The sequence below is a fragment of the Coptis chinensis genome, chromosome 1 (assembly GCF_015680905.1).
Source record: "Coptis chinensis isolate HL-2020 chromosome 1, ASM1568090v1, whole genome shotgun sequence".
Classification (NCBI taxonomy): Eukaryota; Viridiplantae; Streptophyta; class Magnoliopsida; order Ranunculales; family Ranunculaceae; genus Coptis; species Coptis chinensis.
Window position 1 is genome coordinate 38,503,093 of NC_141456.1, and position 20,738 is coordinate 38,523,830.

The 20,738-nt window shown below is 36.4% G+C and overlaps 2 protein-coding genes across 3 annotated transcripts; both read left to right on the top strand.

Annotated features, from left to right (window-relative positions):
* The first annotated feature begins 11,187 nt into the window (after nucleotides 1-11,187).
* On the top strand, nucleotides 11,188-13,695 carry LOC147523889 (remorin-like). Its single transcript, XM_086600665.1, is given in 6 exon segments — nucleotides 11,188-11,506; nucleotides 12,024-12,053; nucleotides 12,056-12,073; nucleotides 12,180-12,267; nucleotides 12,846-12,927; nucleotides 13,274-13,695. Coding segments are annotated over 6 exon segments (621 nt in total). The 5' UTR covers nucleotides 11,188-11,304; the 3' UTR covers nucleotides 13,475-13,695.
* Nucleotides 13,696-13,952: 257 nt separating this feature from the next.
* On the top strand, nucleotides 13,953-17,986 carry LOC147523890 (remorin-like). Of its 2 annotated transcripts, none has more exons than XM_086600631.1 (7): nucleotides 13,953-14,550; nucleotides 14,895-15,115; nucleotides 15,286-15,525; nucleotides 15,981-16,028; nucleotides 16,172-16,253; nucleotides 16,893-16,974; nucleotides 17,533-17,986. In XM_086600631.1, exons 2-7 carry the CDS (start codon nucleotides 14,911-14,913, stop codon nucleotides 17,731-17,733), a joined length of 858 nt encoding a protein of 285 aa, XP_086456757.1. In that variant the 5' UTR covers nucleotides 13,953-14,550; nucleotides 14,895-14,910; the 3' UTR covers nucleotides 17,734-17,986. The 2 variants fall into 2 exon arrangements, with proteins under 2 accessions (XP_086456757.1, XP_086456765.1); XM_086600639.1 differs by lacking the exon at nucleotides 13,953-14,550 and adding an exon at nucleotides 14,583-14,822.
* The last annotated feature ends 2,752 nt before the right edge of the window (nucleotides 17,987-20,738 follow it).

Genomic DNA, 20,738 nt, shown 5'->3' on the forward strand with positions numbered 1-20,738 from the left:
TTATTCTGCTGCGCATGGGTTTTCACAATTTGTAGTAAATCATTCGATACAACCATAACGGTTCCTACAATTGGAATTGGAGAATGTAGATCTGTTGGTAAATGTAGAACTGCTCTAACTTGGTTTTGCAATCATCTAGACCAACTGTTATGGTCAGAATGTATGAAAAGTGATCGATTTTGTTTTTCAGAAAAGTGATCGGTTTTACAGTATTTGTTTATTGGTGGATGTAATTTAAATCACGGTATGTATCGTGTTGTTTTTTTTTTTATCCATGATGTAATCTTCTGTAAGATCAAAAGATCAAAAGTTGGATTGAGAAAGATCCGTTAATGTGTTCTTTTTGGTGGAGCGCGGGTCGCGCTTAAGCGTTTGGAAGTCGTCATAGGCATGAGCTGCGAGGTTCTGCGTCGTCGTCCGAAATCGTCATAGGCATGGAGTGCACCATCGCCTTTGCAGATCATAAAAGGAGCTGGTCGCCTTACCTTTAACGAAAAGAGAGAAATGTCTTTTTCTCTACAAGGTGAAAAATGTTTGCTGTTTGGGGATCTATGATGTGATTTCATGAGATTTCCAGTGAAGGCAACTAAAAGATTTCGGCGAACAGGAAAAAACAATGGATATGGCCATAACAGTTGGGAATTTATTTTCTATTTTATTGTTCATATATGCTTATTCTATATGCATGTTTTTATTGTTCATATTTGCTTATTCTATATGCATGTTTTTATTTGTGGATGTTTGCGCTAAAAACTAAGCCCATATGAATAATAGATAACATGGACATAGGCCGACCGAAAAACAAAAGATCCTCGAGTTCTAAATAACTAAGTGGGGGAGCGGGAATTTTGTTTTTCAGATAAATCCCACGGTCTCCATTACTGGTTTGTTGGTAATGTAAGTATACTTGCGCATCGATTTTAGTGCCTTCCTCCATATCGGATGAGTCTAATTACGGATTACTAGAACAAACTTCTAAAGGACAACTATATGAAATTATTAATGAATGGATTCACTTCTCCATCTGAAGGGATTCATTACAAAATAATGGACTTAATGTTGAGTAATGGTATACACTTATATGCAAGTAATGGTATCCTCCCCATCGGAGTCACTGCTATTATTTGTGGGACCGAAGCAAGGTCAGCAGATTAGTTTTATTTGTCTAGATGGCATGTGTCCACTCTAACAAGTGGTGTGTTGTTAAGTTGACAAGAAGTAGAACTAATAGGAAAAACCTCTGTACACGAATGTAGAATGGTAAACGTCCATACTATCGTGGCTTACTACTTCTCGGTGTGTAGGGTGTTGACGAGTTAATTAATTAATTTTTAAGTTAACTCTAAAAGTATTTCCACGAATGTAGAATGGTAAACGTCCACACTATCGTGGTTTACTACTTCTCGGTGTGTAGGGTGCTATGACGGGTTGATTAATTAATTAATTTTTGTTATTAACTCAAAAAGTTTTTGCCCTACATAATAGTTAATTTTATGTGATTCTCAGGTTTTCAAAATGGTTACTTTCAACCTACTAGCAACTATTCTCAAGGAAAACAAACTCCTTGGCCTTAATTACATAGATTGAAAACGCAACTTGGATATTGTGTTGACTCCTGAAGAGTACAAATTTGTCCTCAATGAGGAATGCCCACCTAAGCCTAAAAATGATGATAGAGAAGAGGAGAAAGGAACATATAAGAAGTGGATCAAGGTAGATGAGATGTTGCGGTGTTACATTCTCGCATCTATGTCGGTGTCTTTGCAACATCAAAGATCGGGCCATGACCACGGCTTATGATATGATGATCAATCTTAAGGAACTCTTGGGACACCGAATAGGGCTGCGCTAGGCAACCGCTATGAAAAATTTGATGACCACAACTATGACTGAACGACTCCTGTAAGGGATCATATACTCAGGATGATGGCTTATCTGAATGAGTTGGAGATCCTTAGAGCTGATATTGATGCGAAAACGCAGGTCGATATCATTCTCATGACGCTGCTTGAGAGATTTGAACCGTTCCGCCTTAACTACAACATGAACAAAAGGTTGTATTCTTTGGCGGAACTTATGACAAAACTTCAGTCAGCTGAGAGTCTCTTTAAATAGAGTTATGTTCAGGTTTATGCTACTGAGAAGGTTTGTACTTCTACGCCTAATGGCGGTAAGAAGAAGAATAATATTCAGAAGCATAGGAATATGGCAAAGAAGGGCATGGGACCTCAAAGAGCTGTGAAAAAGCCTAAGGGCAAGTGCTTCAAGTGCAGTAAGATCGGGGACACCGGAAGCCGTGATTGTCCTCTTTTCAACCAAGAGAATAATGGAGGTATGTCTCATGCACTAGTCGTTTAACATGTTTAGCGGTGTTATCTACTAGTACCTGGTATGTAGATACGGAAGCCACTAAGCATGTCTGCATTTCATTGCAAAGGTTCTAGGAAACCAGAAAACTTAGTGCTGGAGAGACTACCATATCTCTGGGGATGCTACGAAAGTAGTAGCTATTGCAGTGGGAGATGTTTGTTTGTCTTTTGGTAGAAATAAGACTATGGTGTTAAGGAATTGTCTTTATGTGCCTAATTTTAGAAAGAACTTGATTTCAGTTTCTATGTTAATTAAGGATGGGTATCTTGTTTCTTTTAAATGACAAGATCGTCATTAAGAAAAATAAACATTTTATCTGTTCTGGAGCATTAGAAGGCAATTTATACATCATTAATCTTATTCCAGCCACAGTGCATTAAAATTTTACCCCGAGTAGTATTATTCTAAAAGTATTGAGAGGAGAGACATTAAACTCCTTCAGTACCAATAGTACAAGAACAGGAACCACAGCGTGTTACTAATGACGTACAAGAACAAGAGGTGCTTCGTCGTAGTGGGAGGGTTGTTAGACAACCCAATAGGTGGATTGGTTTGGGAATGTCTTCAGACATAACCACTGATGACCAAGATCCTGATCCCTGGACCTAAAATGAAGCACTCCAAGAAAGAGATGTAGAATCTTGGCAAAAGGCAATAATTTCTGAGATGAAATCTATGGATTCTAATCAGGTCTGGGATCTTGTAGAGCCACCCAATGGTGTAAAACCTATTGGATGCAAGTGGGTCTATAAAATGGATGTCAAGACAGCTTTCCTTAATAGAAGTCTTGAGGAAACCTTCTATCTTAAGCAACCAGAAGGATTCATTGAAAAAGGTCAAAAACATCTTGTTTGTACAAGAAATTTGATGGAAACATAGTGGTATTTCTTGTGCTTTATGTAGATGACATCTTACTCATTGGAAATAATGTGAAAGTGTTGTCAAACATAAGGGTATGGTTATCAAAGCAATTTGATATGAAGGACTTGGGAGAAGTGGGTCACATTCTTGGGATCAAAATTATAAGAGATCGCAAGAAAATGATGTTGTGCTTATCTCAGGCTACCTAAATTGATACTGTGTTGACTCGTTTTAACATGCAAAACTCTAAGAAAGGTTTCTTGCCTTTCAGGCATGGAGTTCCTTTATCAAAGGATATGTGTCCCAAGACACCAAAAGAGATAGAGGACATGAAAGCGGTACCTTATGTTTTGGTCAGGAAGTTTAATGCGCCACGCTTATGCGACGAGGCCATACATCCGCTTTCTTTGTTAGCATAGTTAGCGAGATATCGGAAGAACCCGGGACAAGGAACGGGATGCGCGTAAAACATATTCGGAAGTACACCGAAAAGGACTAAGGATTATATGTTAGTATACCATGCAGATAGTTTGGTTCCCTTTAGGGTATATCTGATTCTGATTTTTTTCGGTCGGATAGGGACAAAGTAAGTCTACCTCGGGTTGTGTGTTTACCTTGTGAGGTGGAGCCATAGTATGGAGGAGTGTCAAGCAAAAATGCGTGTCCGACTCTACCATGGAAAAATTCTGAATATGTGGCGTTTTAATCGAGGCGAGCCAAAAGAGTCGGGCTCCATTCAAACTTCTTGTAAGCAAGTAAACACATTGAGCGCAAGTACCACCTGATACGATCAATCGTAAAAAGAGGAGATGTTACTGTTACCAAGATAACATTAAAAGACAACCTAGCTGACCACTTTACAAAGAGTTTAATGGCTAAGTCTTTTGACAAGCATGTTGAGGGGATGGGAATTAGATGTTAGGCAGCATAGTTTTAAGTATAAGTGGGAGATTTGTTAGTAGTATACTAAAAAGCAATGCTTTGAGTATAAGTGGGAGATTGATAGGGTTATATACTAAAAGTATTACTTTTGTATTAACTATTATTCTTTATATTTTGAATGAGAATTATATGGGCAAATGTTATGCATATTATATATGTTATTAGTTATATGCATGCGTCTAATACTTTATGTTATAGATGATATGGTGTGTGGTGACACACAGAATATCATATCATCAGTACCTTATAAAGTATAAGTAAATGTTCATAACCTAGATGGATTTGGACAAACCATTGGTACGGTTGTAGTATAATATGGTATTAGTCTATCTTGACTACAGGATTATACTAGTACATTTTGTGTGTATTGAACAGGACCAAGTGAGTTTGTTTCTCTTTATACTAACTATATAATAGAATAAATTAAACACCTTTGTTATTATGGATGCTTGTCCTCTTAATCCAGATATAATAATGGGCACTTACGTGCATTATACATTGCTTTAAATCATCAATGAGTGAGATTTATTTGTGAATTAACAAACTCGATGGATTGGGTAATGACATTGTATGTAAGGTGTGATGTTGATTATAGAAGAAATTCGTGACCCGCAGGAAGGCGGGTAGATGATGTCCTCTTGAGGAGCTCATAAGGATTGTCATGTAAACCCTACAAGTGGATTTAATCTGACATGACAATGAGGTTGAGTGGTACTACTCAAGGACATAAGAAGTTGATTAATGTAGTTGTCAGTAACTTGACTAAATCAACGGGCATTCGATATCTTAAACACGAGGAGATCAACGAGCATGTAATATGGAGCCCATAAATGTAATTTGGGATTAGGGTGGTAGTGCAACAATGACCTTTAATGGAATAAACCATTTGTTGATGGACTTGGGCCGTGTGTTCTGGGCGAACATGAGAAGCCCAAGCTCATCAGGAGACCTAACCCTAATTTCTCCTCATGGTCCCTGTTGTAGCCTATATAAAGAAACCCCTCTTTCTCTGGCCGAAATACTCAGGTTTTACTAAAGAAAAGTGAGTTCCTAAATTCGGTTCTAAACTAAGAAAGTGAGAGAGGCCAAGAGAGAAAGAAGGGGCTGGAAGATCGTTGCCCACACAACGTCCATTATAAGGATAGGAATACAACATAAGATCGAGAGGTTGCTGATTCTTAGAGATATCACAGCTGATCAAAAGGTATGATTCTAAAAAAAAACCGTGGACACCCCTTATTCAAGATTTTAAGTTTTGGGTTTTCATAGCGGTTTGTAGTAAATCATTCGATGCAACCATAACGGTTCCTACATATCCATCGACCATCCCTTAAACCTAAATACGGTCATCCTCCCCTCTAAAGCATGCAATTATAAAATGAAAAAATAAGAGATGGAGGAATAAGCCGTCTCTTCCAACAAAACCAAGGGTTCCTATCCTCTTCTTCGATCTCAAAAATTGAAGTGCACTTCAAATAGCAAAATGATGAGTAATAAAAGAGTGAAACATCTTGAGAATTTTGTTCGGAAAACCACAATTTTAAGAAATCGAGCCATTTAGAGTAGGGATTTAAAAATTGGGGTTTTGAGTTGGAATGGGGGTTGAAAATGGGGAAGATCAGTAAAATTTTGGAGTGGTGGTGTGTTGAGGTGTATAGGCAATTGAAAGAAAGCTAAGAAGGGGTTATAAACTAAACAGCGAGCTAAAGTGGGCTGAAACTAGGGTTGGGAATTTTTGGGATGGAGAAGAAGGGAAGGGGCGATCCGTGAGCTAAAGGGGTTGATGGCATCTATATATGCCTCTTTTAAGAGTTTGAAAATTTTGAACCAATCCCAAATGAAATCAGGAAATTTCGATCTTGTCCTCAGTGCCTTGCAAACTTCCAGAGCCGACCCATGTTTCGTTATTCGTCCGATCTTGACCCGTGAAGTACCAAAACGATCAGCATAAAAAATACAACATAACGGTATAGGATACACTCACATCTAACGGTAGATGAAAAACAGATGATGGAAAGAACTGTACAAAAACTACAAGGAAAATATGTACAGATAACAGAAAATAAAAATTAATTAATTTTTTTGGGTTTTGAATAAGTTTGAAAGAAATTTTAAAAAGGTGGGTCGTTTAAAGTCAGCTCCCCAAGATTTTTAAGTTTTTGAAAACTCGAGTAAATCCCAACTAGATAGCTAGATTACTCTCTTACAAAGACCGATTTCAAGCATAATCAACCACCCCATAAATTGGGGGATAACACATGTAGACTTTGTAAACATAATTATTATGAGGTTGAAGATCGGGACAAGTTGGTGTTTGACAATTCAATCAAGAGAAAATTTTACATCCATCTCTTTTAACAAGAATTCGTCAAAAATTACATGCATATGAACTTTTACCCAAAAAGAAAACGGGGAATGATTTTTGGTATATGTGTTCATATCTTAAGCTTTATGGAGTTATCTAGGAAGTGCTTGCACACGATCATTGAAACTGATCCATATAGTCTTGCTAAGTGGAGGGTTTTTGCTTGCTACCGAAGACATTTTTGAAAAGTTTTTCAGAAATAAAAAAAGGATTTAGAAAAGGAAAAGATTTGAACGAGAGGGGAAAGATTTTTGAGAAAGTAATTTTTTTGAAAATTTTGAGTCTTTTAACGTCAGATTCTCGAGACAAAATAGAGAAGTGGAGACAAAAAGATAGAATTAAATAGAGAATAATATCACTTTGGGTTACTCTATTTGTTTAATTCTCATTCGGAGACGCATCGTCTTTTTTTTTTATAGAGGTTTTGCCAAGAAGATAAAATTATACGTTATTCCGGTATCATTTTGGTTACTCCGAACGTATAACTTTCATTTTTTGTTTATATATTCTGGTTTTGAAAACTATGGAGAGATGTTTTAAGAAACTCGTACTCAAAAACAATAATTCTAGATGTTACTACTTTAAAACAAATCATAACAGATATTCTCAGACAACTTTCATGTCGGATCTGTGGCGAACCCAATCTAGACAGATCAAGCTTCAGCTACGCGAGTTGGGGGATTTATTGTGCAAGACATGGAATGTCCTGACCCAAGCAAATAGCTCGGTGATATAGGCAACTCTTAGTAAGTAAAGTTGGTCTCAAACCGCCCCTAGATTGTGTAGATCTAAGGGTTGGTCTGTATAAAATCCATTGCCCGTTTTGAAAAATCACTTGATTATTGATGTATTGAGATCTATCATTAATAGCACAAAGAAATCAAACATTTTTTTTTGAAAAAGAAGTGTAAAATAAAGAAAATAAAAATTGTATACTCGCTCCACAGGTTCACACTTACTCTAACGACGAGTAAAAAGTCAAACAATATGTGAGATATACTGTGGATTAAGGCTCCGACACTTACAACCACACCCTCCAAGTGGAGGGGTCCGGTTACTTTATTGATATATCCCCTGAAAGCGAAAGATGGAATGGAAATGAAAGGGATACATCATAACAAGAGGAGTCAATCCTCGTAGATGAGATGATTAAGAAAGAGTTTTTAACGATCTTGCTTCGTTCACGTCACTTGTTGCTTCAAAGGTTGTGTTTGTTGGTTTGGGATTAGGGATAGCTTGACCTGGGAACACACCTTTTTGGGTTTTATCTTGGGCTAACAAGTTCAGAGATTGTTGCATGGATGTTAAGATCTAGGTTTGTTGTTGCATGACAGATAACCTTATTTTGGTGGGCTTATCTGTTTGGACACTAGCTGATGGTGTAACGAGAACTAAGTCTCTTTGGTTGTTGACAAGTTGGTTTTGATACTGGTTAAACTGGGATGAAACCAATGCTCTGTTCTGATTGTTATAGGCATTTTGTCCTTGTCTGAAGGTATTTGTTGGTTTGTTGAAACCGGGTGGTGTTTGGTTTTGAGGAATGTTGGTCAATGTGAAGTTTAGATGTTGTCTTCATGGTGCATTTGGTACATTGAAAGTACATATACTTTACATTCTGGCTGAAATGATGATAAGTTTGTGATCAAGAGACAGGTGACATCTATATGATTTAAGCTTAGACAGAAATTGCATGGTAAGATATTTACGTTCATGACAGGATGAGGGCTTTGGTCTTTTTGTTTGGTTGTGAGGGCATCTATCTTTCTTGTGAGGGTTTCTATTAGGGTTTTGATTTCTGGATCTGATTTCACCTAAAAAATACCACTAGCCTTAGATGTATTGGGTTGGGCTGTTATGGAATTGTTTATGTCTCCCCAATGGGTATTCTTTCCAGCTTGGTTTTCAAGAAAGGTTAAAGCTTAGGTTGCACCTCTATCCAAAAAATTATCATTACTCATGATGTTAAAGGTTACTTTGTGGTATGAGAGAAGGCCTTTAAAGAAACATTGGACAAGAGTAAATATTTCTAGTTTATGGTGAGGACATGAATGGAGTAGGTCAGAGAATCTATCCCATGCTTTGGAAAATGTCTCATTTGGACTCTGTCTGAATAACTATATCTTGTTTCTTATCTCTTATGTTTTCTTTAGCGGAAAGTACTTTTTCATGAAGAAGAACACAACCTTTTACCATGTATCGAAAGATTCGGCCTTATGTGAGAGAAGCCAAGCGTGACTCTTACCAGACCAGCTAGAGTGAAAGAAAACACTCATAGCTTAACTTGATCGTTGGTGACGCCCGGTTGGTGAAAAGTATTACATACTTCGTGTATACGGTGTAGATGTTCATACGGTAACTCATGTTCCAACCCGTAAAGTATAGAATCTGGGGGAGGGGAGTGAGGAAGATAGTTGGTCCACCGGAATCTGATAATTGATTACTTTAAATTCTCGTGACTAAATTTTTGTCATTTTCTGGAGGAGCATGACTACTTGGGCTTTAGTTGATTGATTTTAATTAATTTTTTTGGTATGGGGCTTTCAAGAATCAAGCAACGTCCAATTTACCTATATTGGGCAATGACTTCCTAATGGTTGTTATGGCTCGGGTTCAACCTTATGCGCGAATGTAAATTACAGTGTGGAAAGTAAATTTCAAATAATTATGTAAGCATGCTTGAACATACAAGTATCCTCTTACTTGGGTTTTGAGGAGGTTTAGAATTTACCTCTCAAGCCGTGCTTACACGCTGCTTGAGGAGAAGACGACATCGGTTGGCTTGATCTAAGAATCAGGCCTAACCTTTCTAGCTTTATTCGTTTTGAGTTACAGATAAATGCCAACTTAAAAATCCCACAAGTTGGGTTTTTGATAATTTATATAACTTTGTCTTCAATGGCTCAAACTTAAAACTAAACTAAATATACATTGACTAATAATTATCTCATTTACTGAAGAAACTACTTCATCATTTAGAATTTCGGTTTTGTTGGATTGATGTAATAAATTTGAAAAGAATATGAATTTTATCATTTTAATAGAATATATCTTTTTTTAATTTTATTATGATGTATCTTTTATTATTTTGCAAGGAATATGAATTTTGTTATATGAATGAAGATGGATTGTGTTAAATTTATTATTTTATTATTTTATTTATTATTTTTATCTATTATATTTTTAGTTATTTTAATTATTTAAGAAATAAAAAAAAAAAAACTAAAAAATCAATGATTAAGTGTAAGAGGAGAGAGATCAACATTTCGGGATAAGGAAAGAGAAAAGTATAAAAGGAAAGAGTATTGTTTTGTTTTTATTTGAAGGACAAATATCTTAAAAGCCACATTGAAAAATTTAAAATGGCAAGTGAGTTCCTAATTGAGAACAAATTTACATTATGGGTTACTATTTAGAAATTACCTAAAAAAAAACATGGGTAAACCTTTGATGCGAATAAAGGGGAGCTTAGTTACTGTTGCAAATTTTTTGCAAGAAAAGTGTATTGCCGACAAATGAACCATCGGCTTGTCCGCTCCAAAATCCAATGTGCTGTAAGCTTTGTAACTCATGTGCCCGTTTGCTGGTTTGGCAGTTACACAAAAACAAGTCCTATAACCTAACTTACCTACTGATTGGTCCCCACTCTCCACATGCCTCATGATATTTCAGCCGGTCTTTCTTCTTATTGCTCAAAAGGACAAAAGAAAATGGTGAAAGAAACTATGAAAGGGGAAAAGAGCTGATCGTAATATGAGCCTGGTGTTGGATTCTTACTAAAATTTGTGAAGTTTCACTAGAGCCATGGAGGTAGCAAAATAGTGAAATATTTAGTGTTTTTTTGGTTTCTCTCTTAAAGATACTCTTATCATGATATTATCTCATACATAGCGCCTAATAGCCTAATATGCATCGCCACGGAGGCCCAACCTAAAGATGGAGATGGTGCAACAATGCATCCCCTACATCTCAGGGTGACCCTAGCCACACCTTTGAACCTTGGCTCGCTATTTGGGACCGTGTCTATTCTTGTCAAGTCTATAGCTGTCATGTACGGTACATACATATATGATCCCAAAAAATCTGAGTACATACCCACCATGAATTAGGCTTTGAATTTGAGTAGAAACGGTCCTAGCGCAGGTGTCACCCTTTTGAGAACTATAAGGAAAATCATTTGGAGAAAATATTCCACTATAACAAACAGTCCATCCACCTACCCGTTATAATTATTAACTTTCATCAACGGTCGAATGCGCTGGCCACTTATGATTCCAATGAATCGTATCAGATTTTTTGTTAAAAACTCAAAACTCGCCGATTCATTTGTTGGCCAGAGCAGATAAAAACAACCCATCATCGAACTGGCATAAACAGATATCAGCTGGTTGTGGGGCCACAATATTTAATCATAAACCCTTCTTTACCAACAATAATCTGGAACTTCTTTTGACGTGTTATCCTTAAGCGAACAATAACTATGATTCTGGGACTACCTGATCTCAAAATAAACAAGGAAACAAAATTTAAACTACCAAAAAGTCCTTATACACATATCTTGCTATGTCGACAAAAGTATGGGTACTTTCGTCCTTTCAAGGCGCTAATTATTATTCTAATTAATTTTCATTACATAGTTTCTCTCTCTGTCTCTGTTTCTATATCAGCTTTGAGTATCACTCTGCAGCTAAAATTTGGCTAAAGTTTTAAACCATTCAAGATTTTCAATTACTAACAAAATTTCGTTATCCTTTTATTGGGGGTAAGAGATGGGAGAAGAGGAGTTGAAGAAAGTGGCAAGTGAAGAAGTAGCAGTAACAGAAGCAACACCTTCATCTGAACCACCCCCACCACCTAAAGAGACAGCACCACCCCCTGTTGAAGCAACAAAAGATGTAACGGAAGAGAAATCTGTAGTTCCTGCTGTTAAAGAGAAAGCTGATGATTCAAAAGCTCTTGCCGTCGTTGAAAGTAAGCTTTTCTTCATCTTGTATGGATTTTATTGTTAAACTATAGGTTTTTGAGGTACTTATGTAGGAAATATATGTGAGAATTCTAGATTTATCTTCTTTTTTCCAAGTGTTTTTGCTCAATTCTATGGATTTCTGAAGACTATACAGTTTTAGCAAAAAAAAAAGAGTCTTTATTTGAAGAATATTGCCAAGCTTTTATTTGTTGTGTATAAATCTCGTGATTTATCCAAATTTTGTAAATTACTTTCAAAAGCGTAGAATTGATATACTTTAAATGATTCTGTTTATGTTCATGCTTTCAAATTTACTTTATCACCAAATATCTATTTTGGATGAATTGAATTTTTTTATTGGCATAGTTAAAACAAATTTAATAAATATATATATACTAGTAGTGCTTGTATCCTTTTTGTTCATTTTCTTTATTTACTTGTTACCTTTTGCTTTATACAGTAGTTATTATTAAGGCAGCCAAATGATCAATAGTTTATCTGAAATTTCTGTTTTGTTGACAGAGGATCCAGAGGCTATTGATGAGAAAAGTACCGGGGGTCAATTGATAGAGGTCATTACTCGTTTACCATAATAGCCTCTCTTCTCACCCAACTTCAGTATTTCCACGTCTCCTTATAATATTGTCTTTGCTAATTAGTCTCTGGTTGTATTTGCAGATAAAGTTCTTGCACGGGTTGAAACTCAGAAGAGGTTGTCTTTAATCAGAGCATGGGAAGACAGTGAGAAAACAAAAGCAGAAAACAAGTAAATAACACTCTTTGTGCTGGTTTAATCTTGAAACTGATCTCTGGAATGTTTTACTCATGCTGTTAATATCAACAACGTCCTCTTTTGACATGGCTAACTTGTCAGAATGAGGACCTTGTTTCAACGAAAATAAATTGCTAATAACTAATATCTAGGTTGCCAAATGACCATGTCCATTTGTTTATGTCAAAATTCAGTGGTAGAATATTTTGACCTCTCAAATACACACATGCATGCTCATGGCTTTATAACTTTTGGATGAACATAGTGTCCCAGGTTCTCACACACCGTCGAAAGCTAGATGATGTTTAATACCTCGTCTTTGAACATGGGAACTGGCCGAATTGATATTTTTGACTTACTTCTTGCCATCCAAATTTTTATTTGACAAACGGACAGGGTTAGATGGTTAATGTTCTTAGTGCTGCTGATATTCTCTAGAAAACAGGGGATTTTGATTTTGTTGCTCTGTGGAGCTACTAAAGCTTCTTTGGAAGTTTAATTTCTTATTTTACCATATGCCTACTAGCTTTTGGTGATATCAAAGTAACAAACTCATTGAAACTACTGAACAGGGCCCAGAGGACTTTGGCTGCCATTGAGTCATGGGAGAACTCCAAGAAAGCAACTGTGGAAGCTCAGTTGAAACAAATTGAGGTATGAAATTCTTCGAGTGTGACTATTTTGAGCATTGTGTTTTACTTTGTGTGCATTGAAACAAAACTCCTAGTGATGGAATTGATTTTGAATTATTAGTTCCCAGATTCAATACACAAAACTCACCAAACCCTACTCAGATCTGAATTCTTCCAAAATGGAAATGATATGGCGTCCCCATGGCAATACGTTAACATATCACTTTATATCCTCTCTAAACACTGATTTGCCATTCTAATATGTGTTTTTACTTTCCAAATGCTAACTTAGAAGATGTCTAGATTTATTTTTTCATAGTTGACATTTATTGCCATGCCCACTTCTCATCTGCATGATTTTTGAGCAGGAAAAACTGGAGAAGAAGAAGGCAGAATATGTGGAGAAAATGAAAAACAAAATAGCTCTAATACACAAGGAATCAGATGAAAAGAAGGCCATGGTTCAAGCCAAGAAGGGTGAAGAACTTCTCAAGGCAGAGGAGATAGCCGCCAAGTACCGCGCAACAAATTCAGCTCCAAAGAAACTCCTTGGATGCTTTGGCTACTAAAATATCTAGCTTGGTTAGGAAAAGGGTCTGATTTCTTGCTTGTATATTTCTTTGTTTATCTTTCTATTTTGTTATTTTATTTGTTCTTTGTGTGATAACACATTTGGTGAATGTTTCAGTATTTTGTGTGTATAGTATCATATGTTGTGTTCATAAGACCGACATATTTGATTTGTTATATCTTGAAATTGAAAGCCTTCTCCTTCTTTTCGATAATCAAACTGGTAGTGTCATACTGTCATGCATCTGTTTAAATCCCTGAGCACAAAGAGTCATAGAGCATTAAAGTGTCCTACAAAATGCCAACAAGAGATTAAAAATTGGTGTTAAGGCCAATTCCATTTGTCTACTTAATAAAATCCGAAGTGTTCTTGTGGTTTAGAATGGCATGGGGACCAGGGATGAACCCAGTCCACCTCCACGCATTGATGGAGAAACTTCGTCCTACTTCCCAAGAGTAAGCCCAGTACTAGGACCCAAAGTGATGTCTATCGGTCACATCAGCTGCAAAATTTTTTCCCTCCGCAAAGTGGACTTATGATTTCTCAAGTTAGGATGTATTACTTGAGCTCAATCCAGCATTGCACTTTGGTGTACTGACCAACTCCCAATTGAAATAATGAAGCTACATCAGCTTTCCCACGTTAAGCTCTCCAACTGATGAAGATCGCTCAATGCGGGTGCAAGAGGCACTTAGCCTTGTAGAAGGGGAATGATTAGGTCGGGCATAAATTTGTATGTCATGTTTGAAACAGTGTACAATGTTCTGTTACCATAAAAAAGAAGTGTACAATGTTCTGTTTCGGTTCACATTTTGATGGTCGAGAAGTGAGAAGCGAAACTGTGACACTACCTACACACTACAGTACCTACGAAAAACTGCATCCCTAATCCACAGCTGCTTTATTGTGTCTGTTCCTGGAAGATCGGCAAATAGTTATCACTTATGAGTCCTGACTACTTGAAATGTCTAACCGCCAACTTTTGGAAAATGTATAGAAAGAGAACAAAGAAAACCCTGCGTCTCTCAAACTTCAAAGCTTTTTTCTTCCTCTCTTTTGCACAGCAGTCAAAAGGTTTGAAACTTAACATTTTTTCCAAGTTTACTTCCAATAGTTAGACATGCTGTGTTTTGACAATAGCTTCAATATCTGAAGATCAGTTGATTCAGTTCGTAAATAAGTTCTGTCTTTGAAATGAAATTTATGCTCTTTTGAGTTTGAAACTAGGGGGACTTCTAATCTAACTTTAACATATTAGGGATCGATAAGACATGGTATCTTCTTGGAATAAAGAAGGTATCATGTTTGTCTTTTAGAGGCTCGGCCTAGTTTCTCTTCTTGATAGGGTATGATGCTAGACCATTCCTTGCTCATGGTATTATTCTTTATTTGAAGTTCTCTATTTCCCTCTGAACTAGGTGAAAGCATAAAGAGATGGCAGAAATGGAATTGAAGAAAGTAGAAAGCGAAGAAGTAACATCACCTTCATCTGAGTCTGAAAGAACATCTTCAGAGCCTGCACTAACTTCTCCGACACCTATTGAAGCAGTGAAAGATGTCGCACAGGAGAATATTGAAGCTGATGATAATGCTGAAGAGAAAGGCCATGCTCCCAAAGCTCTTTTAGTATTAGTTGAAAGTAAGCTCATTGCCTCCTTACTCATGTCTTCCCATCTTAGAGAGGTATAGTATCTCTCTTCAGCATTGGAGAATCAGCAGGCAGGCCAGTAGGCCACGTTCCTAATAGCAATAAGAGATGATTTTTCTTCTCTCGTTCTTTTATTAATATTATTTTTTTTCCTGAATTAGGCGAAAATGACAAAGAGACAGAGACGGGAGAGGAGGGAGAAGAGGAACTGAATAAAGTGGAGAGTGGAGAAGTAGCAGCACCTTCCTTAGACACTGAAATGACCTCTTCAGAGCCTGTGACCCTTACTCCCCTTACTCCGGCATCTATTGAAACTGTGAAAGATGTCGTGCAAGAGAAATCTGTAGTAGGTCATGCTGAAGAGAAAGTCGATGACCCCAAAGCACTTGCTGTAGTGGAAAGTAAGCTCCATGTCTTTATAACATATATTTCTTTCACCATGACTCTGTGTTTGTACTATGCTTGGAGTTTCTCCACACAAAAAAATTTCGTGCTTCCCAGGATCGGTTTCTTTGTTTTACAATTAAGTTCTGAGTTTCAATCTTTAAGTGATCTCACAACTCCTTTTGTGATTATTTTGGAGAGTTTTAACTTTTAACAATTTAACATACAGTATCATGCTTCCTTGTTCTCTCTGCATTAGTTCCTTGATCCTTGTGTTCGAGCATTAATTATGTGATGTTTTCTGTTTTCTTATATTCATCTGCAGATCTAGTGGCATATGAATGATTGTTACTTTATAATTAGTCCATATTCCTTTTCTTTGTTGGGGTTGCTGCTGTTTTTTCTACAAAGTGAGACTACGTAATGCTATTATTGTTTGACTAAGCATTTGCAATTTCTTATCTATTGACAGAGGTCCCGGATACTGAAGAGAAAAGTTCGGGTGGATCATTCAATGGAGGTCATTGCTTGCTGATCATATATATCAGCCTCTCTTCTCACGCACCTAGTCTAGTTTTGCCAAATACATTTATAATGTATGTAGTGTTGTACATATATATGGATTTTGATAAATACTTCTCTGGATGTGTTACTGTGTAACAGATCTTAGACGGGTTAAAACTGAGAAGAAGTTGTCTTTAATTAAAGCATGGGAAGACAATGAGAAGGCAAAGGCGGACAGCAGGTAAGTAATATTTGTTCCACTGGCTTATTCTTAAGATCGCTGTCTCATTGCGTCTATCAACATATGCAATACTTGGTCCCTCAAATGTGGGCCTTAAGTTTTTCTTATTATTTAACTATTTCAAGTTGTCAACCAAATTCTCTACTCTAGTTTGGCATGGCCATGGCTAGAAGTATAGGAATGAGCCGATGCTTTGTCTAGGAAGATCATTAAGTCGTACCCATAAGAGCATGTGTTCACTGGTATGTATGTCAAAACTTAACGTCACATTAATGTAATTCTTAAAACAACACATGCAGGCAGGAAGACTACTTGGTTGCAGAGTCTTGATAAAATTTAGATGAATTTACTCTACGTCCTAAGTTCTCATATATGCTATTGAGATCCGAATGATGTAAATAACCTTTCATGAACTCGATGTCTGACCAACTTTATCTTAGTCAAATTCCTGTTCTACTAATCAATGAGGTTAATATGTGTGCTTGAAGTATGTATATACTTTCCCCATGTTGTTAATCTTCATAACTGGGTGGAGGAGCTAGAGCTTCTTTGAAATTTCTTATTTTCAAGTATTCCAAATAGCTTATAGTAAATCATTCTCATTGAGTTTACAAACTTACTATCGTAAATGTTCAACAGGGCCCAGAGGACTCTGGGAGCCATCAAATTAAGGGAGGATACCAAAATAGCAGATGTTGAAGCTCAGATGAAACAGATCGAGGTTTGTAATTTTTCTCACATCTACCATTTCATAGCAGTATGTTACTAGATTAACAGATTTTGTACATTGAATTACCAATCCAAATTATGTAGATGGAAGACTTCCGTATAGTTTATAGAAGACATCATGAGTTGTTATAGTGAGGCCATATTGCCATGTCCAGGTTCCTTGCACAAATCAGCAAATGTATCTCTGACCAAGTTATACTGAATGTAGGCCGGTGGTATGGCGGTGCCCTATGGCTAAACTTGATTGATTCTTCTATGCTGGGCTATTCATCGATTTCAAACCTTAATTAATAGACTTCCCACATGTCACCTTTTAGATGTTAAGTTATAATCATTATTGAAATAATAATATCATGCATGAACCTATATTTGTCATTTTATTTTTAAAATTGTCTTATTCGAGCGATTAACAGTACGTACAATCTTTACAAGATGTCAAGAACTGATTATAGTACTATATATGTTATAGACTTATAGTACATAGAGAAAATGAACCTGTCCTTCCTTTCCAACACCTTGTATTGACAACTTGCGATGATATGATGAGCAGGTAAAACTGGAAAAGCAGAAGGCAGATGCTGCGGAGGAACTGAAAAAGAAAATAGCTCTAATCTCCAAGGACACAGAAGGAAGGAGGGCTATGGTGGAATCCTTGCGAGGTAAAGATTTTTTCGAGGCTGAGCAGAGAGCAGCTGAGTATCGTGCAAAAAACACCGTTCCAAAGAAGCTCCTCGGATGTTTTGGATACTAAATTATCTAGCCTGCATGGTTTCTCATCTATTCATTTCTTTATGTTTTCTTATATTTGATTCATTCGTTCATTGTGTGGTAACTGGTAAGGAGGTGGCAGTCTTTCTGTCTTAGTGACTTGTTCATTATTTTGTGCGCAAGGGGATATAGCTGTGAGCGTAAAACCTACATATTTGGCGTTTGCAAGTAATTTTCATATAACAGCATCTGATACTTGACAAGCATTTTTATAGAGTTATTGCATCCTTAAGGCACTAGCAGGACTGCAGGAGGTCCCCAGTATTACACTATTACTACACTAAAAGGACTAAATAAAGCTAGTGGGGACTGGGGATACATGTGCAAAAAATTGAAAAGCTTATTTGTCCGATCAAGTGTAAGGCCTTGATGGGATATGTGAAGAGTGAAGACTAAGCCCTATCTCTGAATCTGCTTTCTTCATCAATTGATTGAATGGTATGATAAAGATGCATCATCTGCCAATATATTGCCTGGCTTATGCTTTCTTCTGTATCTGCTGAATAACTGAATCATCATTATCATCTGTGGAAACTGAATGAACAAGTGTATTATCAAGAACCATCAAATCTTTGCGAAACGTGCTCTCGAAGGAATTTGCTTTTCTTTGATGGAATGAATAGCTGTTATGAGCATTGAGCTTCATCGCATTATGTTCCCATTTAATTGCCTTCAGTTGGATCAACTGCCTCTCGGGTCGACTTGTTGTCATGTGAACTGGATGGATAAAAGGGGACAGGAATTTTATACAACTTCCAAAATTTTAATCTTCATCCATTACACATTGCTGCTTCGAAGATTTTCAAGGTTAGGAAAAAAAAATCAGTCCACTTGTGAAGTTGGTTGAGCAAATACAAGTATAAATTTGTTGGGGCAAAGTTGTTGCAATTGAACGCAAATTTGCTGAGCTCGGCGAACAAAATACACCAAATTCGAGGAATATTGATGGATACTTGGAAAACAAAGTGGCTGGTTAGAAAGCTAATCATTTGTCCAAAATTACCATCCTTGTAAATCCGACTGTGAGCCAACAACTAATATACGAGTATTACCTCCCTTTTGGATTAAGCTTCAAGATATATTTGGAGAGGTACAACCTTTTACGCTTTGTTTGCTACATTTTACGACGTTCAGTAACAAAGTTTCCTATATAAAAAACCCCTAAACCCCTCGTAGTCTGAAGGGGGTGGAAAGTTGTTATGCATTTTTGCCAGTATTAGATTCTAAGATGTATATATGACTCTGTTAATGACTACACCTGTCATTTATGCAGAATCAGGTTCTCTAAAACCAGTTTTTTTATGTTTTAATACCTGCTGAGAGCCCTTACTTCTTAAAACCAGGGTAATAAGACCAACCGACGTGAGGATTTGGGAGAAAAAACCAGTCAAAAGGCTTAAGATAACAGCGCAAAAGAACAATCAATACATAGTAAAATATCAGGAGGGCAGTCATTTAGGGAAGAATACGGACCAAGATATGAAGCTAAAGACCCTTTCTCAATTATTTGTCGGCATTTTTAGTAAAATCATTTATTTATTTCATAGAAGCCAGCAAGCAGTGGACCCTTTCTCAATTCTTCTTTGATTCGTTCGGTGGTTGGTCTAAAGAGATGTTTGTACTCTTCCAAAAAAAGAAACTTCTTTTCCTGATAAGAATATATAGCGAGTCACGGGGATAAACGAAGATTTAAGAGCATACAGGAGTTGATGGAGGAGATATGTATGAGAGAAGGATGAAGCTGACAAATAAAGGATTATAAAGTTGGGGAATCAAAGGAGTTGTGCTCAAATGATGCAATGTATTATGATTGATGTGACAGAGATAGTGAAAACATATGAAATGTGACATGAGATTATGATTTTGTATAAGACCATTCCCAATTCAGGTGGAACGGAAGGAAATGCGAAAATTTTCCTCTGTTTTGTTCAAATGCAGTAATGCATAGGTGAAAACGAACGAGGGTGATTATATTTCCAAGTCATTAAGTGGGTGAAACCTTCAACCGAGATAGTGGCTGACTTGTGAATTTCGGAAGAGATGTTGAATTCCGTTTCGTGTGTTTTTTTAAAAAAAATCGGTTTTTTTTTCGGACAGAATGTTTCATTTCCGCCTCACGTGTTTTTTCAACTTTTTTCGATTTTTTTTTAACTTTAGACAAAATAACAGACGGGATATTACATTTCGTCTCAATCAAAATGCCTCCAGACATAATCTAACATCCCGTCCGAGATTATTTTTCACCTTTGTATTGAACAACTTCACCTTGTTTTTCACCAAAACGGTAGAAAAGAAGGAAAATACTGTCTACGTGGAGGTGAAAAAAGGAGAATTATAGTCGATTGCATTGGGAATGCTCTAAGAAAGAATATTATCTACTTAGTAAAAATGCAAATAAAGAAAAACTCAGATAGTATGGATTTCACTTCTAGAAAGGCTTATGACTGGTCACAATCTCTGTTGTAGAAAATTTTAAAAATAAATGTACATACTACAAATTACTTTAGCACCTCCACCATGGTCTTGTTGAAAATGCTATTTGTATATTCAGTTTAAAATAACATAAATAGTAATTAAGGAAATTTGGGGATGAATTTTTATGAGGATGTATAACCCAAGGCCCAAAATATCGCTGATATATCCGATATATTTCGGTAAATTGGTACACCGATATCGATATTTCTAATATATATCCACCAAATATTGAACCCCTTTTTTACCGATATATATCGATTTTTTTGATATGAAACTTTATATCGCCGATATAATTGATATTTCCGATATAATCGATATATATCGGTTGACTTTTTGATATTTTTTTAATATAAATCCGATATTTCCAATATGTTTCCGATATTTTTGATATTATATTTCCGATATATCCAATATTTCTGATATTTTAAATAGTTTGGACTAGTCACTAAAAAAAATTGATATATCCGATATATCCGATATATATCAGTTTTTTGGTACACCGATATATGAACC

Coding starts and splice junctions, on each gene's coding strand:
- LOC147523890 (XM_086600631.1), top strand. CDS start 14,911: ATGGCAGAAATGGAATTGAAGAAAGTAGAAAGCGAAGAAGTAACATCA. Junction 16,029..16,171: donor GGGTGGATCATTCAATGGAG/GTCATTGCTTGC, acceptor ACTGTGTAACAG/ATCTTAGACGGGTTAAAACT. Junction 16,254..16,892: donor AAGGCAAAGGCGGACAGCAG/GTAAGTAATATT, acceptor AATGTTCAACAG/GGCCCAGAGGACTCTGGGAG.